We start from the raw sequence: 16,157 nt of genomic DNA on the forward strand, positions 1-16,157 counted from the left end.
TTCACAAGCGGGACTCTTAGGCCCTGTGGCAGTAGCAGTAGTAAACAACAATGAGCAAAGCAGTTACCTCAAACATACAAAGAACAGAGGAAGATTACATCATGTTTAGTTCTCTACACACATTCTTTGTAATTGGAACTGTTTTGGCTGTTTATTGTGAAAAATGTACAACTCCCACGGCCTATGAAAGGAAAACACCGAGATGCAAATACCACCAAAGCCAGAAAGGCCAACCGTGTCCTGGGGTGTACCAAGCACAGCACGGCCAGCCGGGCGAGGGAGGCGATTGTCCCACTCTGCACTGCACTGGTGCGGCCCCACCTCGGGTACTCTCTGCAGTTTGGGGTGCCTCAATATAAAAAAGGCACCAAACTGTTAGGAGTGTGTCCAGAGGAGGGTGACCAGGACTTATGAGGAGCAGCTGTGACCACTTGGTTTGTTCAGCTCGGAGAAGAGAAGGGTGAAGCGTGATCTCATCACAGCCTACAGCTGCCTCATGGGGGGCAGGTGCCGATCTCCTCCTCTGGTGACCAGCAAATAGGGCACGAGGGAATGGAATGAAGCTGCGTCAGGGCATCTTCAGGTTGGACATTAGGAAAAGGTTCTTCACTGAGAGGGTGGGTCAGTCACTGGAGCAGGATCCCCAGGGAAGTGGTCACAGCACCAAGCCTGTCAGGAACATCTGGACTATGCTCTTAGTCATATGGTTTATTTTTAGGTAGTCCTGCGAGGAGCAGGGAGTTGAACTTGATGATGCTTATGGGTCCCCTTCCAACTTGAGACATTCTGTGATTCTAAATAAGAGAAATGGAAAACATTAGCAACTCTATGCTCCAGCATGCCTTAAAACTCTATGCTCCAGCATGCCTTAAAGTTATTTTTGCTTTAGAGTTTTGAGCTGAGGTAGAGGAACATTATGCAGCATTATATCCACCTTTAAAGCAGCTGGAGTTTGTTACAGCAAACAGAGATTAGCAGGAGGATATGGCCATGACAGAAATTTATGGGACTAGTGGTGTGAGAGGAACTGCAGAGAGTTCTGACAAAGATTCATAAGCACAGAGGAACTGACAACAACAGACGTGGCTGGAAAACAGTTTTTATCTCACAATACAAGGAATGATTTTAAAAAAGACAGATATTGATGACAAATTATTATGGAGAATTGCTGGTATCTAATCATTACAAGCTGTAGACGGGTAGACAGTCATCAGTCAAATAATGTCAAGTAGTATGCAACTTGCATTGCAGGAAAGTAAATTAATTGCTACAATCTAGGTAGGTACTCCAACACAGAGTTTGAGCTGAAGGATCTTCTCATTTGCTAAAGCCTAAGTGCTCTTTTTAATATCCAAAAAACCTGTGTTCTTATACTATTATTGGATAAGGAAGTTGGTCATGCAGTTTATTATTAATGCTTCTGTGACACCTACACACGTACTCTTCACAAATGCAGAATGTCTCTCTACCAAAGCTCAGATTTGAGAACTAAATGCTCTGTTAACAACCACAAGTAGAAGAAGGTAAAGATGCAACTGTATAACAATCCTCTTCCCTTAAGCCAACCAGAAAGTCACCATGATCAACTATATAGAGGAAAATAAGAGGGACATGTCTTAAAGATCTAAAGGGAAGGAACAAGTTTAAAGCAAATTAAAAAGAAGAAAGAACTGAAGAGTCAGAAAAGAAGGAAGCTTAACGCAGAAGCAAAAAGTATGAGGAAGGAAAACACTCTTCTCTGATCATGAAATCGAAGTAGTCCATTCTTACCACCAGTGAAATCATATCCAGTAGATGTTTCAGTACTTGTGTTTCAAGGGTTGGCCTCCTGGATGTATTCTGGAGGCACCTTATGAATTTATTGGTTTGGAGCAACTGCACACTGAACTGTTACTATTGCAGTCACATACGCCTTTCGACGTGCTGATCCCTTCTTAAAACCCCTGCCCCAACATTTAACCCATCTTAACATTGAAGAATTTCAACACAGTTTTAGAAATTTGTGATATAATCTTTACCTTGTGTCATGTGTTCAGTTGCGGTTACTCCATCTGAGAGGCTACCAGGGTGTTACAGGCCTTTAGGGAGAATATCACCTACAATCTTTGGTTCCACATTTTCTGTACCATCCATATGAACTAGAATGATACAAAACCAAATTCAGACATATCTAGTTTTTAGATAAATATTGTATGGCATGTACATTACAGAGCATTTAATGGGACAGACAGGAAGTTTTTCCAAGCAAGTCAGGGCAATGCCAAAGTGCAAGTTATTTAGGCTGTGGTTCCATGGCAGCCTAAGCCAATCTGACTGCTGTCTCTCGCTCCCATTGTTCTCCTCACCCCACCTGGGAGCTCTCAGCCCCTCCATTTCACCCCCTGTAGCACTCATTTGACCTTTTGTTAAACCCTCTCAGCACACTAACCAGGCAGAATATCAAATCGGGAGCCTTCCAGAACATTAAGGAGTTTTCTGATGCACTGGTAAATTGAAATGGTTCAGGTGAGGCTCTGGGGCACACTAGAGTAGGTACAACAGGGGCAACAGGGATCAGCAGCCAGCTGTTACACCGACCAAGGCTGGTGCAGAATCTCAGTCTTTGCACATTTATTAGGTGATCAACAGGGAATATTATTGCTGCAGTGGTTAAAAAGCTATTTGCAAAGCAGCTCTTTGCTCTGTTAAAAACATGGTTGGTTATTTGCATGTTTAAATATAGTCACATGTTATGTGGGTCTGCTCTATGACCAACACAGAGAAGGTTTGCCTCTGGGCACAAACCAACAATCCCTGGTGAATATTGTTTATTTTTCTGGTTACTGCCCTCGGCCATAGGTAGCACTGCCACAACAAATGCGTTTAAAAAATATTAAATAAAAACCCCCTCACCGTCCATCACTCACTGAAAAGGGCAGCTTCCCTCCTGCCCTCAAATTTAAAAGGTATCTTTTATGGCAATTTAAAGTAAGACATTGGCTTTCAGACAGACATGTCTGAGGCCTTAGTTCATCCTCCTGCCTGCTGACTCCTTAAAGGAGCAGATGCCTCTGGGAGGTGTCATCTTTAAGCCACACACACAGTTTGCCAGAGCTCATTTGTCAGTGCCCTAAGGCAAGCCTTTCATCTTTCAGCCACATAATGATAGCAGAACTGTATTATGGATGGCTGTATTTACATGCATGAGCAATCTATTTAAAATATGTATTTTTGCTAGCCAATGCGAACAGCAGATTCTCATTTGCTCACTACCGATCAGCAAAGCCATTCAGTACGTGTCCAGAAAACTCAACTCCCTCTCCAAGAAACCAGTCTTTGAAATCTTGCTGTAAACACATGCCTGTACTCAGGAAGATTCTGCTCAGTAGAAGCAGAACAATGCAGGTTAATCCTTTTATTAAAAGATACCACTTTTAGACAAAAAACGAACTCAACGTGCAAACATAACTTCAAAGGAAATAAAACACCCAGTCTCCCAGACCTCTCGGTATGACTGATGTTTTAAGTTCTAGCAAAATGCCCAAGAATCACCACAAAAAAGGGGACAGAAGAATGTGAGCACAAAATCAAAACTTGCTGCAAATACAATGCAAAATATCCTCAGAGCTGGTCTTCATTTAAACAGAGAACACTTTCATAAATACCAGCATTACAGTTTAAGAGAAACATTATACTCTTACATCTTCGCAACACCTAGGAACTATCTGTATGGGGAGTGCTAATGGGTTGAGCACACTGGTTCTTGCTGGAAGACTGGGCATTTTCACATAAGGGCACTGAGAAATGGCACTCAGAAATTAAGATGTTTTTAGAATGGCAGAAAGTAATTGCATTCCCATTACAGGGCTCCGAGAACACACACCTATAACTCACTTTGGCACAGCATAAGAAAATAAGCACATACCTTCACCAGAAACAAAGACTACGTTCAACAATAGGGCCTGTACTTGCATGCCGGCAGTTAACTCTGCTATCACACTGTGACCATGTTTTCATTGGCTCCGTTCCCACAGACTTCAGTTTTACATGGCCCAGCTTAAGCCCACATTCTCCTGAGAGCATTTAGTCTGTTACAACAGTTACAGGACCTACACAAGCTTGCCTAATAAGCAGGGGTTAGCAAACTACCATGCTTTGTATTCTGCTGAGTAAGTTATCTGCTTCTAAAATACTGTGGCATCATTCTCATCTCAAAAATTCTACAGACTAAAAAGCCCACATCTGCCTTCAGTGCATAGTAATTCAAATTAAATACTTCATCTCAGCATAAAGGTGGGGAGATTTATCTGGAAGCCAGTCCAAAGAGTCTACTTATTGTGAAAGTAGTAAGAGATGAAAGGCATGTTTTTATGTCATCCCCAGCAACAAAGACAATGCAACTCTTGCTTGTATTTAAATACCAGTCCTTGAACTCTGAAAGCCTTTGTAAGATAAAATCTTTATAAACAAACAGTTGTGATATCTTGAGTCATGCAGCATCTACCTTTAAAGTGGTATCGGCTTTTCAGATTAGACACCCTCATGTCTTGAAAAGCAAACCACTATTAACTTAAGCAAAAAAATAGGGGTAGTTCTTGATAGACTAGTTTCCTTTAAAAGAAAGTGAAGACCCTTTAAGAAAGTTATCTAACAAGAAGACTCCTTAGATATGCTTGACCAAAGCAGCTTTGTTTCAGTCAATTAGATTTAAGTTACCTCAGCGCAAAGCATTGTACAAAGAATAATACTGTTTTCAGCTAAGTCCCTACTCCCTAAGGTCACTCACTCACGCTTACTGACTCTTGAAGGAAGTAAGACTTGTACAGAATCTGCAGTCTAGATGAGAACAAGTTATACAGAAAAATCCCCACCTATTTACTATATATAAATTTTTCCACTTTAGATCTCAAACTTCATTTAGCAGGTCGTTAGAGTATCATTTCTGTGTTACAGTTTTATCTTCTGGTAAACCATAAGTGAAAAAGGTGCTGGTGCATTGGGGGATAACAGCATGTTAAGATGAAGTGAGAGGTTTTGTTCTGCCCATCGCAGGAGGGCTAACACACCTTCCAGGTGGCATAATCCTTTAAGTGATCACCTAAGTCTCACTGACTGCATCTGGCAGAAACCAGGGTTTCTTCACATTTATTACAGCAAAATGTTGAATATTACCCACTTTTATACTGCAGGAAGGAACTCATTGAGATGGAATATTATTATTTTGACAAGTTAAAACATTTTTAAAAGCACCTTCTTGGCTTCAGTTCCATTTCCCATTTTGACAGACTCAGGCACCAAAGCATCCAATTTTCCAGAATAAATCTGTCACTATTAAAAGTGTTAGGTCAGGACTTTAGTGGAAACAAAGGCCTCTTTCATGAGAATCTCTAAAACAAAGACCTGTGACCAAAATTCTCACTTCTACAGATCATTTAAGGATCTTCCTGTAATCCAGAATACACTTACAGAATGGACCACGTATGGAGAAGCTCAGGTTTAAAAACCCTGAAGGAAAACAGAAGTGATGTAGCTGCACATAAGAGAGCACTCAGACACAAAGTCAGCTTAAATGCTGTGCACAAAGGAAGAATTGAAATCAAGACGCTCAGAGAATCCAGGAAGTGAGAACACCAGAAAACCAGAATAAATTCCATGGGTAAACTAATCCAATTTCTTTGTGCAATAACAAGACCCATATTAAGCTGTTCTCACAAAACAGAACAATTACTGACGATAACTAACATGCAGCAACAAAACTAGCTATAGCAAGGGAAAATGTCCTTATTTTTTTTTTCTTAAATCATTCCACTTCTGCAAAGCAGGCTGCCTGTCTGCCCCTGCGCTGCCCGTCTGCAGCCTGTCATGGGCACAGACTCCTTAGCTGGTGATCAGAGGCACCTGCGGAGGCGCTGGGCTGCCAAACTTGGGGCTTCACACGCAATGCGTTCAATCACCCCTTTGGTGCAGCAGCCACATTAAGCTGGTTTCTTTTCTTCATCACTTACCGGCGGACACATTCAAGTAGTTGGCAACATGATGGATTCACTCACTGTGAAGTTTATTAGGAAGTGGTCAGTGCACATATGCACACACGCACACCCTCAGCAAGAGTATAAGCACAAAAAAGAAGAGCTTTGAGTTCACAGCTTTTCTACCACCCCATGAACACAGTATTGAAGTTGCTGAAAATTCCAGGACAAAGTCAAAAAGCACCTTTTTCTGAAGACATTTCCAAAAGCTTTTTTTTTTTTTTTTTTTTAAGCAGTTGCTTTATCAGTATTCTCATGTATTATGACTGCACAGAACTGCCCTAGTTTTTCTGTGAGTATATGGAGAACAAGCTTAAACAACACATACTCTTAAGAAAGCAGCATTAATGTTTCCTTACGGTTTTACAGAAATAATTTCTGAATTTAGAAAACTAAAAATCCATTTCCCTGCCTCTTTTGCCTGACAGCTGATACTCTAATATAAATTGCCCCCGTCCACTAGACAAGTGTCCCCCCTCTAAAACCTGCTTAAGTAGACAGCTCAAGCCTTTCAGCCACTTGGTACACCAAGTCTGTCTGCAGCCTGCTCTCTACTTACATCCTCCATGCACAAGTAAGTACCACTGAAGTCTTTCTGTACCTGAGCTCACACAAAACATCTACACACCAAACCAATTTATAAAAGAGAAGCCCAAAAATTACACTAAAATAGTGGCAGCCTTTTCACCTGCCAACTTAACAGCTTAAATCTTTGCTTGTATGACTTTGTGTAGCAACCATTCACACTGCAGAACAGTGCTTTAGACAAAAATGGTTTAACTACTTAATATACTATATTGCAAATATTAAGAAAATAATTTGGAGCATCAGGGAAAATTTTCAGCATTACAGTATCTTATTAAAGTTTAACTATCAACAAAGTTTAGCTTTCTCTCTGGATTTATTTGCATTTCAAAAGCCAATACAAGAAGAAAAGTGTTACATACATACCAGTCACTCACGTAGACCAGAATTTGAGTAGTCACTGGGAATTTAGCACTACAGTATTTGCCAACAATTATATGTTCAGCTGAAAGGGTACTCTAATACAATATTCAAGGCTGGGTTTTATTCTGAGCCCTTGGCAAATGTAGGAACTCCACTGCTTCCAAGTAGCTCAATTATTTTTAATGTAAGTGACAGCAAGTAGCTATTTAAGTAGATTGACTTGTTATATCTAAATGCCACTACAGACAAGTCGTTGTATGGTTCTGCTTTACTTTTGTGGCTTGGTTTAACCCAAAACACTAGTCCTGGAAAAGTCTAGTTATACCAATAGTATAATTACATTAAAATATTCATGTTTTTAAGTATGCGAGATCTAGTCAAAGCAAGTATCAATTTCAGCTACTGGGCTTTCAAGCAAAAAGCTTTGCAAGAGACAATGAAGACTTCCATCACCCTACCAGAGGTAACAATGAGAAACAAGTCTAAGCCACAGGAGCACTGGTCTATTTTTGACAGTGGTATTTAAGTATTTATTAAGCTGGTTTTCATCCATTTATTCAATTGGCTGACATCCATCTGCCACATGTAACATTTGAAAATGCACAGTTACCAAGCTGCTAAGATAAGGAAGCTGGGTAGTGTTTGGTTGCATTTTTTCTATCAACATAATAGGCAAGAGCTTCTAGAATTTGTCTTGCTGATATACTTTATCTCTGCCTGAAGCACGGATGGGAGAACATCCCCCTGGTAGTATAAAATAGTTCAAGTATGGAAAAAAGCCAGACTACTTTTTAGTAACAGTATTTGAATAAGCAGAAAAGAAGTTCCCAGTTTCTCACCAATCTCTAGCAATCTTTAAGCAAAGTTTTACTTTAATTTTCAAAATACAGAAGTTTAATTAGCCAATGTAACAGTTCTACAAACTGTATCACAGATAGTGTTGCACATCTTATGATCAAGATCAATACTAAAGGCCAGTAACAGTGCTAGTACGAATTGGCAATTTCAACATTTCAGTTCAGAAAACACCTGTTCTTCTAAACCCCAGTGATATATATAATTTATGTAAATATTTATTAGATCCAGTCATCATGCTACAGTATTAGTTGGGTTAATAAACCTTCTCACTGTGAGGATACACCAGCATAAGGTATGAACACAATGAAATCTATATGGCATTTTATAGTAACTTTCCAGAAATGTGCTTGTGGCCCATCAAATTCAGACTAAAGTACCGTAGATTTAAAATATTTACTTGTCTTCTTAGCATACCTAACGTGTAAGAATAATTTCTTGTTTGATTCCCAAAAATAAATATAAGCTTTCAATTGAAAGCATTTATTTTCCTAGTTTTCCAAAGCAGAGTCTGGGGGGAAAAATGCTTCAGACTTGCCATCAGTCCACTTCGGTACATAAAAGCATCTCCTGTCCCAGTATTTGTTCAAATCCAAGAGATGTTTTCTTCCAGTGAAATATGACCGGAGCACTCATTTTATTTTCAGCAGTTCAGTCTGTTTCCATGGCAGCACTGCGGGATTCCTTAGCCACCATAAGTCGCATTAGCTGACTGTGGAATTTCTCGATCTTCTTTACGTCTTGCGCCTGGTCTGTTCTATACAGCAAACACTGTAAGAGAAAGTTGCTTAATATCAGATTTCACTTGAACTGTTTTTATCCTATTTATAGGCACAACAAATTTGTGCTTAAAGCACACAAAACAAGGTGAGTATTTAAATGTTCATTTCTGGCATGTTGTTACCATGAGGCAGCACCAACACATATCTACCCTGTTTTAAAATACACACACATCTGTGTTTACATTTAAGTTCCTCTGAAAGGCTCATGTCTTCCATTTTGAAAATAGGGAAGCTCATAATTTATCCCAGTTTCTTCTCTCTCAAAAAGGGTGCTAAACTTGGGGTTTAAAGCTGTCTTTAAAGACATTCTTGTTTGTGATGTCTAAAAATAAAACCAGATTTTAAACCTGGAATTACTTTCCTATTCTCTATATTCTGAAAGTAATTTTGTTTCGCCTTTCACAGTCCTTAATGTTACACTGCCAGTGACATAAAATCAGTTCAGCATTTCCCACTGAAGGGGATCCCCTCCCCCAAGCAAAATCTGTTTCTAAGACAGTCCTAAATAAGGAACATAGCATCTGATTAAGATAAAAAGGAACTCCTTCATGTGACAAGCCTGTTAATGTAAAAGGAACAAGAGCAACGTGCCAGCAACTTATCACAGAAAGACCACTTCATTTTTTTTTTTTTTTTTTGCAGATTAAGTAATTCCTTACACCTGTACAGCCTGAGTATGACCATCCAGGCTGATTTAACAATGAAAAAACCCCCAGAATGCTCCATTCTTCAGTGCTGTCAACACAGCAACTTTTGCCAGCATTTAATTCCCATTTTAATTCAGAGATGAACAGTAGAAAACAGTTTATTTTTTCCTTCCACTATATTAGTTCTACAGACTGAGCATTAAGGAAAACTTCCCTTCCTGCCTTTAGAAAAAAAACAAAAAACAAACAAAACCTCCCAAAAAACCAAAACCCAAACTGAAACCAATCCCCTGCCCACCCCCCGGTGTAATAGGTTTCCACAACCAGAGGCAGGTAAGACAGCCTGTAACTGAAAACAGTTCACATTCATGAATCACCAGACTCCAGCTTCCCCTATGGTAGCTGTCAACTAAATTGCCCATAGCTTCCCCCTGCTACCAGTGCCCCAGACTCAACATCTCACCCACGTTAAGCCCTATTACCCTATCAAGAAGTGTCATTACTAGAGTTTCCCATCTCTCTCAGGTATTGGAAATACCAATGCCAGACTACTTTTCCTGGAAAGAAGAAATCTGATTTTCTTCCAAGTCTGAAGATAAAGACAGACTACTGTTGCTTACTCTGGACTGCAGAAAAACAACTTGGCTGCAACAGCACCAAGAGCCTGTCGCTGGCATGCACACGTTGATGCATGCTGACACATTCCTACCTGCTGCCCACCACCTCACATCCTAACCCCTCCCAGGCTATCTGCACCAAGGGCAACCAGTAAGCACTGCTGCTCCATCTTCTTCTACAGCAGCCCTTGGAAGGACACTTAAGAATCCCATGTTGGGTGTATGTTCCAGTTTTTACTGAGTAAGTGACACCATAATGTTATTTCAGAAAATGGTGTCTCTGAACTGCAAGTGAATCTTGCCGTTCAGTCACATAATCACTCCAGTGTCTCATAGTCACAAAGCAGCTTAACCTATTTGGAAGTTGTCACAACTCTGAACGAATCAAAAGGACTACACTCACATTAGTAAACACATCTCTTTGAAGATGCTCCTGAAATGCTTCAGCAGAAGCTACCAATGTCATTCCATGAAGCATTTTCAGATAGTGTCAAGATTTTTGCAGTCCTTGTTTTCATAGAATCCTAAAATAATTATGTTGACACCCACTAAGTGTTAGAACTTTTCCTGGACTGTGCAGAGTTGAAACACAGGTCAATGTCAGCCACAGACACAACTAGGGAAGGCTGAGCACAAGCTCTTAGAAAACTCAGGCACTCTCAAGGCAATGACTAAGACCTCCCAAGCTGACTGACAACAAAATGCAAGTTCATGGCAGGTACAGTAAGCCCTGAAAGGGGAATATATTCTGTACTTACAGCTACATCATCCGTTACTTTGATACAGAGGTTCCCATCACAATGTCGATATTTGAGAACAACCCGCACCTGAAATGACAAACATTTTAAGAATTAACGTCTAGAGCTAACAATTCTCAGAACATATCTGAAGGCAATCTGCCCAAATTCAGACTAACTTATTATGTACTGCTTCACATCTGCACCACCTCTGTGGTGGTCCTCAGCTCTGGTGGCCACTAATCCTACAGCCAGGATGGTGTGAAAGTTGAACCATCACATTTCCCTGCCTAACATGTTAAACTGGTATTATAGCAGCATCAGGAAGCTTAACATTGGGCATGTTCAAAACCACTGTAAATAGAGCAGCGACAGCTGCAGAGACCTCAGTGACAGTTAAGATAAACTAAAAAAATCACAAGACACCCCCTCACCATATATCACATTTCAGAAAAACTAACTAGAAGATTGTGTTTATAAACTTGAAACCCTTAACATAATTCTACACAAAGACTTGAAAGGGATTAATTGACTGGGGTAAACTCAATGTTACTACTTTTTCTTCTACAGTACTGTGTTAGGTTTCTGTAGCAGGGGTTTTGGTAGTGGGGGAGGGGGTTACAGCGGTGGCCCCTGTGAGAAGCTCGGACCCACCTCTGGCCAGGGCCGAGCCAATTAGTGATGGTGGCTGTGCCTCTGTGATAACATATTTAAGAAAGGGAACCTGTGAGGCGGTTGGGACTTGTGAGGAAGAGTTGGGAAAAGGATGAACACCCAGGTCAGTGGAAGGAAGGAGAAGGATGTGGGAGAGGTGCAATGGAGCAGAGACCCCTATATCCCATGGCAAGATGGCAGGTCCACCCCCTGCCACCCATGGAGGTCTGCGGTGGAGCAGAGGCTGACCTGCAGCCTGTGGAGGAGCCCACACCAGGACAGGCACCTGCATATAAAGGAAGCCGGGACTCTGGGGGGAGAAGCAACCCCCACTGTTGTAGCTTGGTGCTGGGAAGACCGGAACACGTGGGGTGACCCACTCTGGAGCAGCGTGGGAACAGCTGTGGCCCGTGGGGAGGGCTCATACCAGAGAAGGTTCATGGAGGACTGCCTCCTGTGAGAAGGGAGCCACATGGAGCAGGGGAAGAATGTGCGGTGTTCACCCCGCCTCCTGGGAAGGAAGGAGCGGTGAGCTGACTGTAACCCCTGATGGGGGGAGGTAGACAGATGGAGGTAGAACACAGTTGAGCTTGGGAAGAAAGGAGGGGTAAGGAGAGGTGGTTTTGGGATGTGGTGGCACTTCCCACTGCCCCACCTTGCCTGTTAAGTGTTGTTTTTGTTAGTGTTTGAATTAAAGTGATGTTCTTTTTTTCCTTCCCCTAACAAGTCTGTCTTTTACCTGTGACCATAATGGGTGAGCCACCCTCCCTGTCCTTTATCTATATTCCAGAGCCTTTTGCTTCATTTTCTCCTTGCCATTCCTGTGCAGGGGAAGAGGTGAGTGAAGGGCTGCTTGGCACCTAGTTACCCTCTGGGCTCAAACCATGACAGGTGCCTAAACTACTGTGTTAAAAAAGTCTTATTTCCAGTCACTACAGTTATTTCAATAGCTGCACTACAGCCTGCAGATTTGAAGTGTTCTGATGTTTTTGCATGTGGAAAGGGAAGATACAAAGAATAACACTTTTAGAGTCATTAAAATCAGAGGACTGAAGAGAGTCCTTTCAAATTAAATTGGTTTCAAGGCTCAATAAGGCTAAATTTGAAGTCTGAAAACAAGCAGTCAACTTCTAACTAAAACAGTTACTACAGTTGTCACCTGCCCTGAGCTTTAACCTATCCACAGTCCCACTGGACTCTCAAATAGCCAAAGTTCTCAAAGTCACAGTGATAAAAATCAACATCCTCAGCAACTGAGCATTACATGCTTCCTCCTGACTGCAGAGCTAGCCACAGTGACTTTGTATCCATTGTTTCTAGCTTCAGCTAGCATCAGTAAGTAGAAACAAAGCAAGATGTCCTTTTGAGAACATTCTGAACTCACACTATAAACAGGTCTTTGTTGTACAGTGACCTGTGCTAACAGTTTAACAATCTCCTTGACTACAAAATACATTTTGAAATTCCTGCTCCAAGATGGATCTCGTCACAGGTCTACCCTTCCTGTTTAACAAACTGTCATCTTCCAACCACAACAGCTGTGTAACAGTACATCTCTCCACTGAGCAGGCCCAAAAACAGAAGAGAGGCTGCTTCAAGCAGCAGGCATGGACTTGATACGTAACTTGCTCCCACAAATGGCAAGGCCACTCACCACCTATCCTCACCAGCCCATGGAGAATGTGCATCCATCTCCCATGACTCCTTCAGTTTCTTGACAAGCCCAATTACATACAAAAGCTCCTGAAGCTAGTTCTCTGGCAAATTAAAAAAGTACTCGTGTTGTGACTCTGGGGCCTATATAAACCCCTTTGTAGACAGACATGTTTACTGCCATGGATGGGAAGAGGAGGCCTTCGGAGGCCCCTTAAGAAAAGGGAAAGAGCAACTCCTGGCTGCAGTGACATCCCTCCTCTTTCATTTAATGTCACAGAGCATAAGGTAAAACAAGACAATTTAGTTATCAGTAGATAAGTGGCAGTTGCATATGAAGCAATCACCTATGCTAATTAAAGGCAGATGTTAAACACTACTTCTGAGGGTTTCTCCATGTTCCCTACTTTTGATGACAAAAACTATGTCTTTTTTATCACAGTTTTCTCAGACATATAAATTTCACACTACCTTCTGTGCTGCTTTTTAGCTGAATTATAGTGCTTTTTTTTCTGAAGACTGAAGTTACTTTTAATATTTGCACAAACTATCCTCCTGAACAGGTTACCAGAAACAAAAAGCAGCTTTTACCAGGAAATTAATTCCTAGAGCAATTCCTCTTTAGGAAGCTAATACTTTCCGGTCTGAAATGACACTGCAGGCAATAATGCAATGGAAGAGTTAATAAATGCTTTTATTTTTTTTTTTTCTAAGAAAAAAAAAAATCAAGTGATACAGTCTTAAGTGTCGTAAACTCATAAATCAATTCGCGACACACTCTTCATTCAGCAGAACTCTCAGTCGCGGTTTCTGGCACACAGGTACGATGTAAATAAGCACGCCTCTGGAGACCGGTTCCCGAGGTCCGTCCCTGTCGCTGATAACAACACCCGAAACCCCGTCCCCCCGTGTACGTTTTTGGGGTGTTAAATGAGAACAATTCCCGCCTGCTTGGTGGATAAGGAAGGTCAGGTGCGACACCAGCGCGTAACCCCCTTCCTCGCTGCTGCCTCTCGCCTCCCCGGAGCGGCCCACCGCGACTGCCCCTCGAGAAACCTTCCCAACCGGTTCCCGCCGGCGCCCATCGCCTCACCCCGGGAGCCGCTCGCTGCCTGGGCCTACCGCGAGGGGCGGAGGCCCGCCCGGCCCCTCAGCTCAGCTCGCCCCGTCCCTCACCCACCTTCATGGGGTCGGCGAGGTAGAGCTTCTCAGCAGCGCGCGTGAACTCCTCCCAGGTCTGGTAGTGCGGCATGGCGAGGCCGACGCCGCGCTCCGCTCCCGCGCCGGCGGAAAGATGGCGTCGAAAGCGGGACCTGCGTCACGGCCAACCGGCACTTCCCATTGGCCAGCGGGGAACCGCCGCCCAATCGCGAAGGGCATGACTCAGAGGTTCTGGGGTCGCCACGGCGACCCCTACAGGCGCGGCGGGATGCCGGCCGGCACCTTTCCCGCTCCGCCGCGGAGGCGAAGGCTCCCATTGGTGGCTGCTGGCAGCCGTGGGACGGGGGTTCGAGCCCCGCTGCCGGCGGAGGGGCAGCCCGCCCGCTTGGCGCTGGGCGTCCTGCCGGGACGGCACCGGCGGGGCGCTGGCGGGCCCGGTGCGGGACGCCTCCGCCTCAGTCTCCCGCCGTGAGGCCCGCGGAGGGGTTTTTGGGGGCGCGGGGCGGCCAGTGTGGGGACGAAGGGCCCGGCCGGGAGCGCCCCACGCCAGGCCCGGTCAGGCGGGACAGTGGGCCGTGAAGCGTGAGGCTGGGTTCTACCGCGGCATCAAGCCCAGGTTTGCCCAGGCTGGAAGGTCCTTCGTTAAGCTGGAGGTTGGCTCCATGTTAGGTAGCCTTTAGAAAGGATGTTTAGGAGCAGCTCAGCTGGCTTCTCTGGGCCGCCGTGGTCATTTCAGAGGGGTGTTGAGTCAGGGCTTGGCACTGGTGTCAGACTGAAAGTTATATAAAGATTGTGGGGAACTGTCCTTTTCAAATACGTGTGTGTGTGTGTAAAGCATTTACATAAAGCTGACTAAAACTCCTTTAAAAAGAGATGAGGGAGGGAAAAAAAATGCACAATTTCTGCTTTTACATTTTCAAATCCCATTTCCTGAAGTGACTTGTGATTCTTGTTCCATAATTGCACAAAGATTATAGTCAGCCACGGTGTTAAGCCCTGACTGTGTTACACAGCTTGTGTAACTGCTGCAATTACAATAAACACGTAAGAATTGTGGTCCTTTATTCTCCATTTCATAGGGACACACTGACAACCCAGAAGCTCCTGATAATGACTCACAACTTCAAATTAGTTTTACTGAACTGACCAAACCTCAACAGTGTGGCGAAACAAATAAACTTGAAAGTTTAAGGCAGATCTGCATGTAAGGGGACAAATTATGCAGGCCATTCCAGTCTCCACTAGCAACATGGGGGGAATAGTAGCTGTAGGTTTTTTTGACCACAAAAGGCACAATAGGCGCAAGGGAGAAGGAAGAAACATGGCATAGAAATAAAAGAGTGGATGGGAGGTAAGGGGAGAAAAAGTAGAATGAATTTCCCTGAGTCAGTAAAGCAGAAAATAATTGTTACTGTGGGGATCAACTCTGAAAAAGTCTGCAGTGATTAGACTGCTAAACTTTAATAAATTGCGACTTGTGGGTGTTACGTGGTCTAAACAATTCTGTTAAAGGGCTTTGCACCAATGAGTGGAGGCTATGAATAGTGGAAAGACTTAAGACTTCTTTTTTTTTTTTCTTTCCAGAACTGCTCACAGTGTTTAGATGCTGCTGTGTCTGAGAACCCAGCTTCAGAAACTAAGAGTTGTCTTTCAGAGAGGCTGGAAATCAACAGCTCTGATTAAAGGTGATGTTTTGACAGAGCCTAAAGCAATTAGCCCAAACACAGAACCTAACCTGGAGGGAATGCTTCTCCACTACCTTAGGTTTTGGGTAGCCATTTATAACAGCAGAAGAGGAGTTGCATTTGGTAGTGTTTTAAAGACACATAGGGGATGTAAATACGTTAAAATGAAAGGTGTGGGGAGCACAAAACCTGAAACGCAGAATGTTTCAGAGAACCATTGCTCACCAAATTTGGATCCATATTTTCAAGTGGGACATGGATATTTTATTTCTGAAGGAGGAGTCCAAATTTTGGGCTGTCCAGTCAGAAGTACCTTAGGGTTGCTTTTTCAGAGGATTTTAATTTTGACTCGAATGTGCAGGATCTTTTATGTGTTTTTTGATGCAAGAACTGTTTTAGGGGCTTGACAA

The 16,157-nt window shown here is 42.9% G+C and overlaps 1 protein-coding gene across 1 annotated transcript; it reads right to left on the minus strand.

Moving 5' to 3' along the window:
• Positions 1–6,016: 6,016 nt before the first annotated feature.
• SRP9 (signal recognition particle 9) lies at positions 6,017–14,219 on the minus strand. The gene is made up of 3 exons (XM_042789725.1): positions 14,082–14,219; positions 10,616–10,684; positions 6,017–8,582 (listed from the first exon to the last, which is right to left on the minus strand). Exons 1-3 carry the CDS (start codon positions 14,151–14,153, stop codon positions 8,463–8,465), a joined length of 261 nt encoding a protein of 86 aa, XP_042645659.1. The 5' UTR covers positions 14,154–14,219; the 3' UTR covers positions 6,017–8,462.
• Between the last annotated feature and the right edge of the window lie 1,938 nt (positions 14,220–16,157).

The sequence above is a fragment of the Tyto alba genome, unplaced genomic scaffold (genome assembly GCF_018691265.1).
Source record: "Tyto alba isolate M040663 unplaced genomic scaffold, T.alba_DEE_v4.0 Super-Scaffold_16, whole genome shotgun sequence".
Classification (NCBI taxonomy): Eukaryota; Metazoa; Chordata; class Aves; order Strigiformes; family Tytonidae; genus Tyto; species Tyto alba.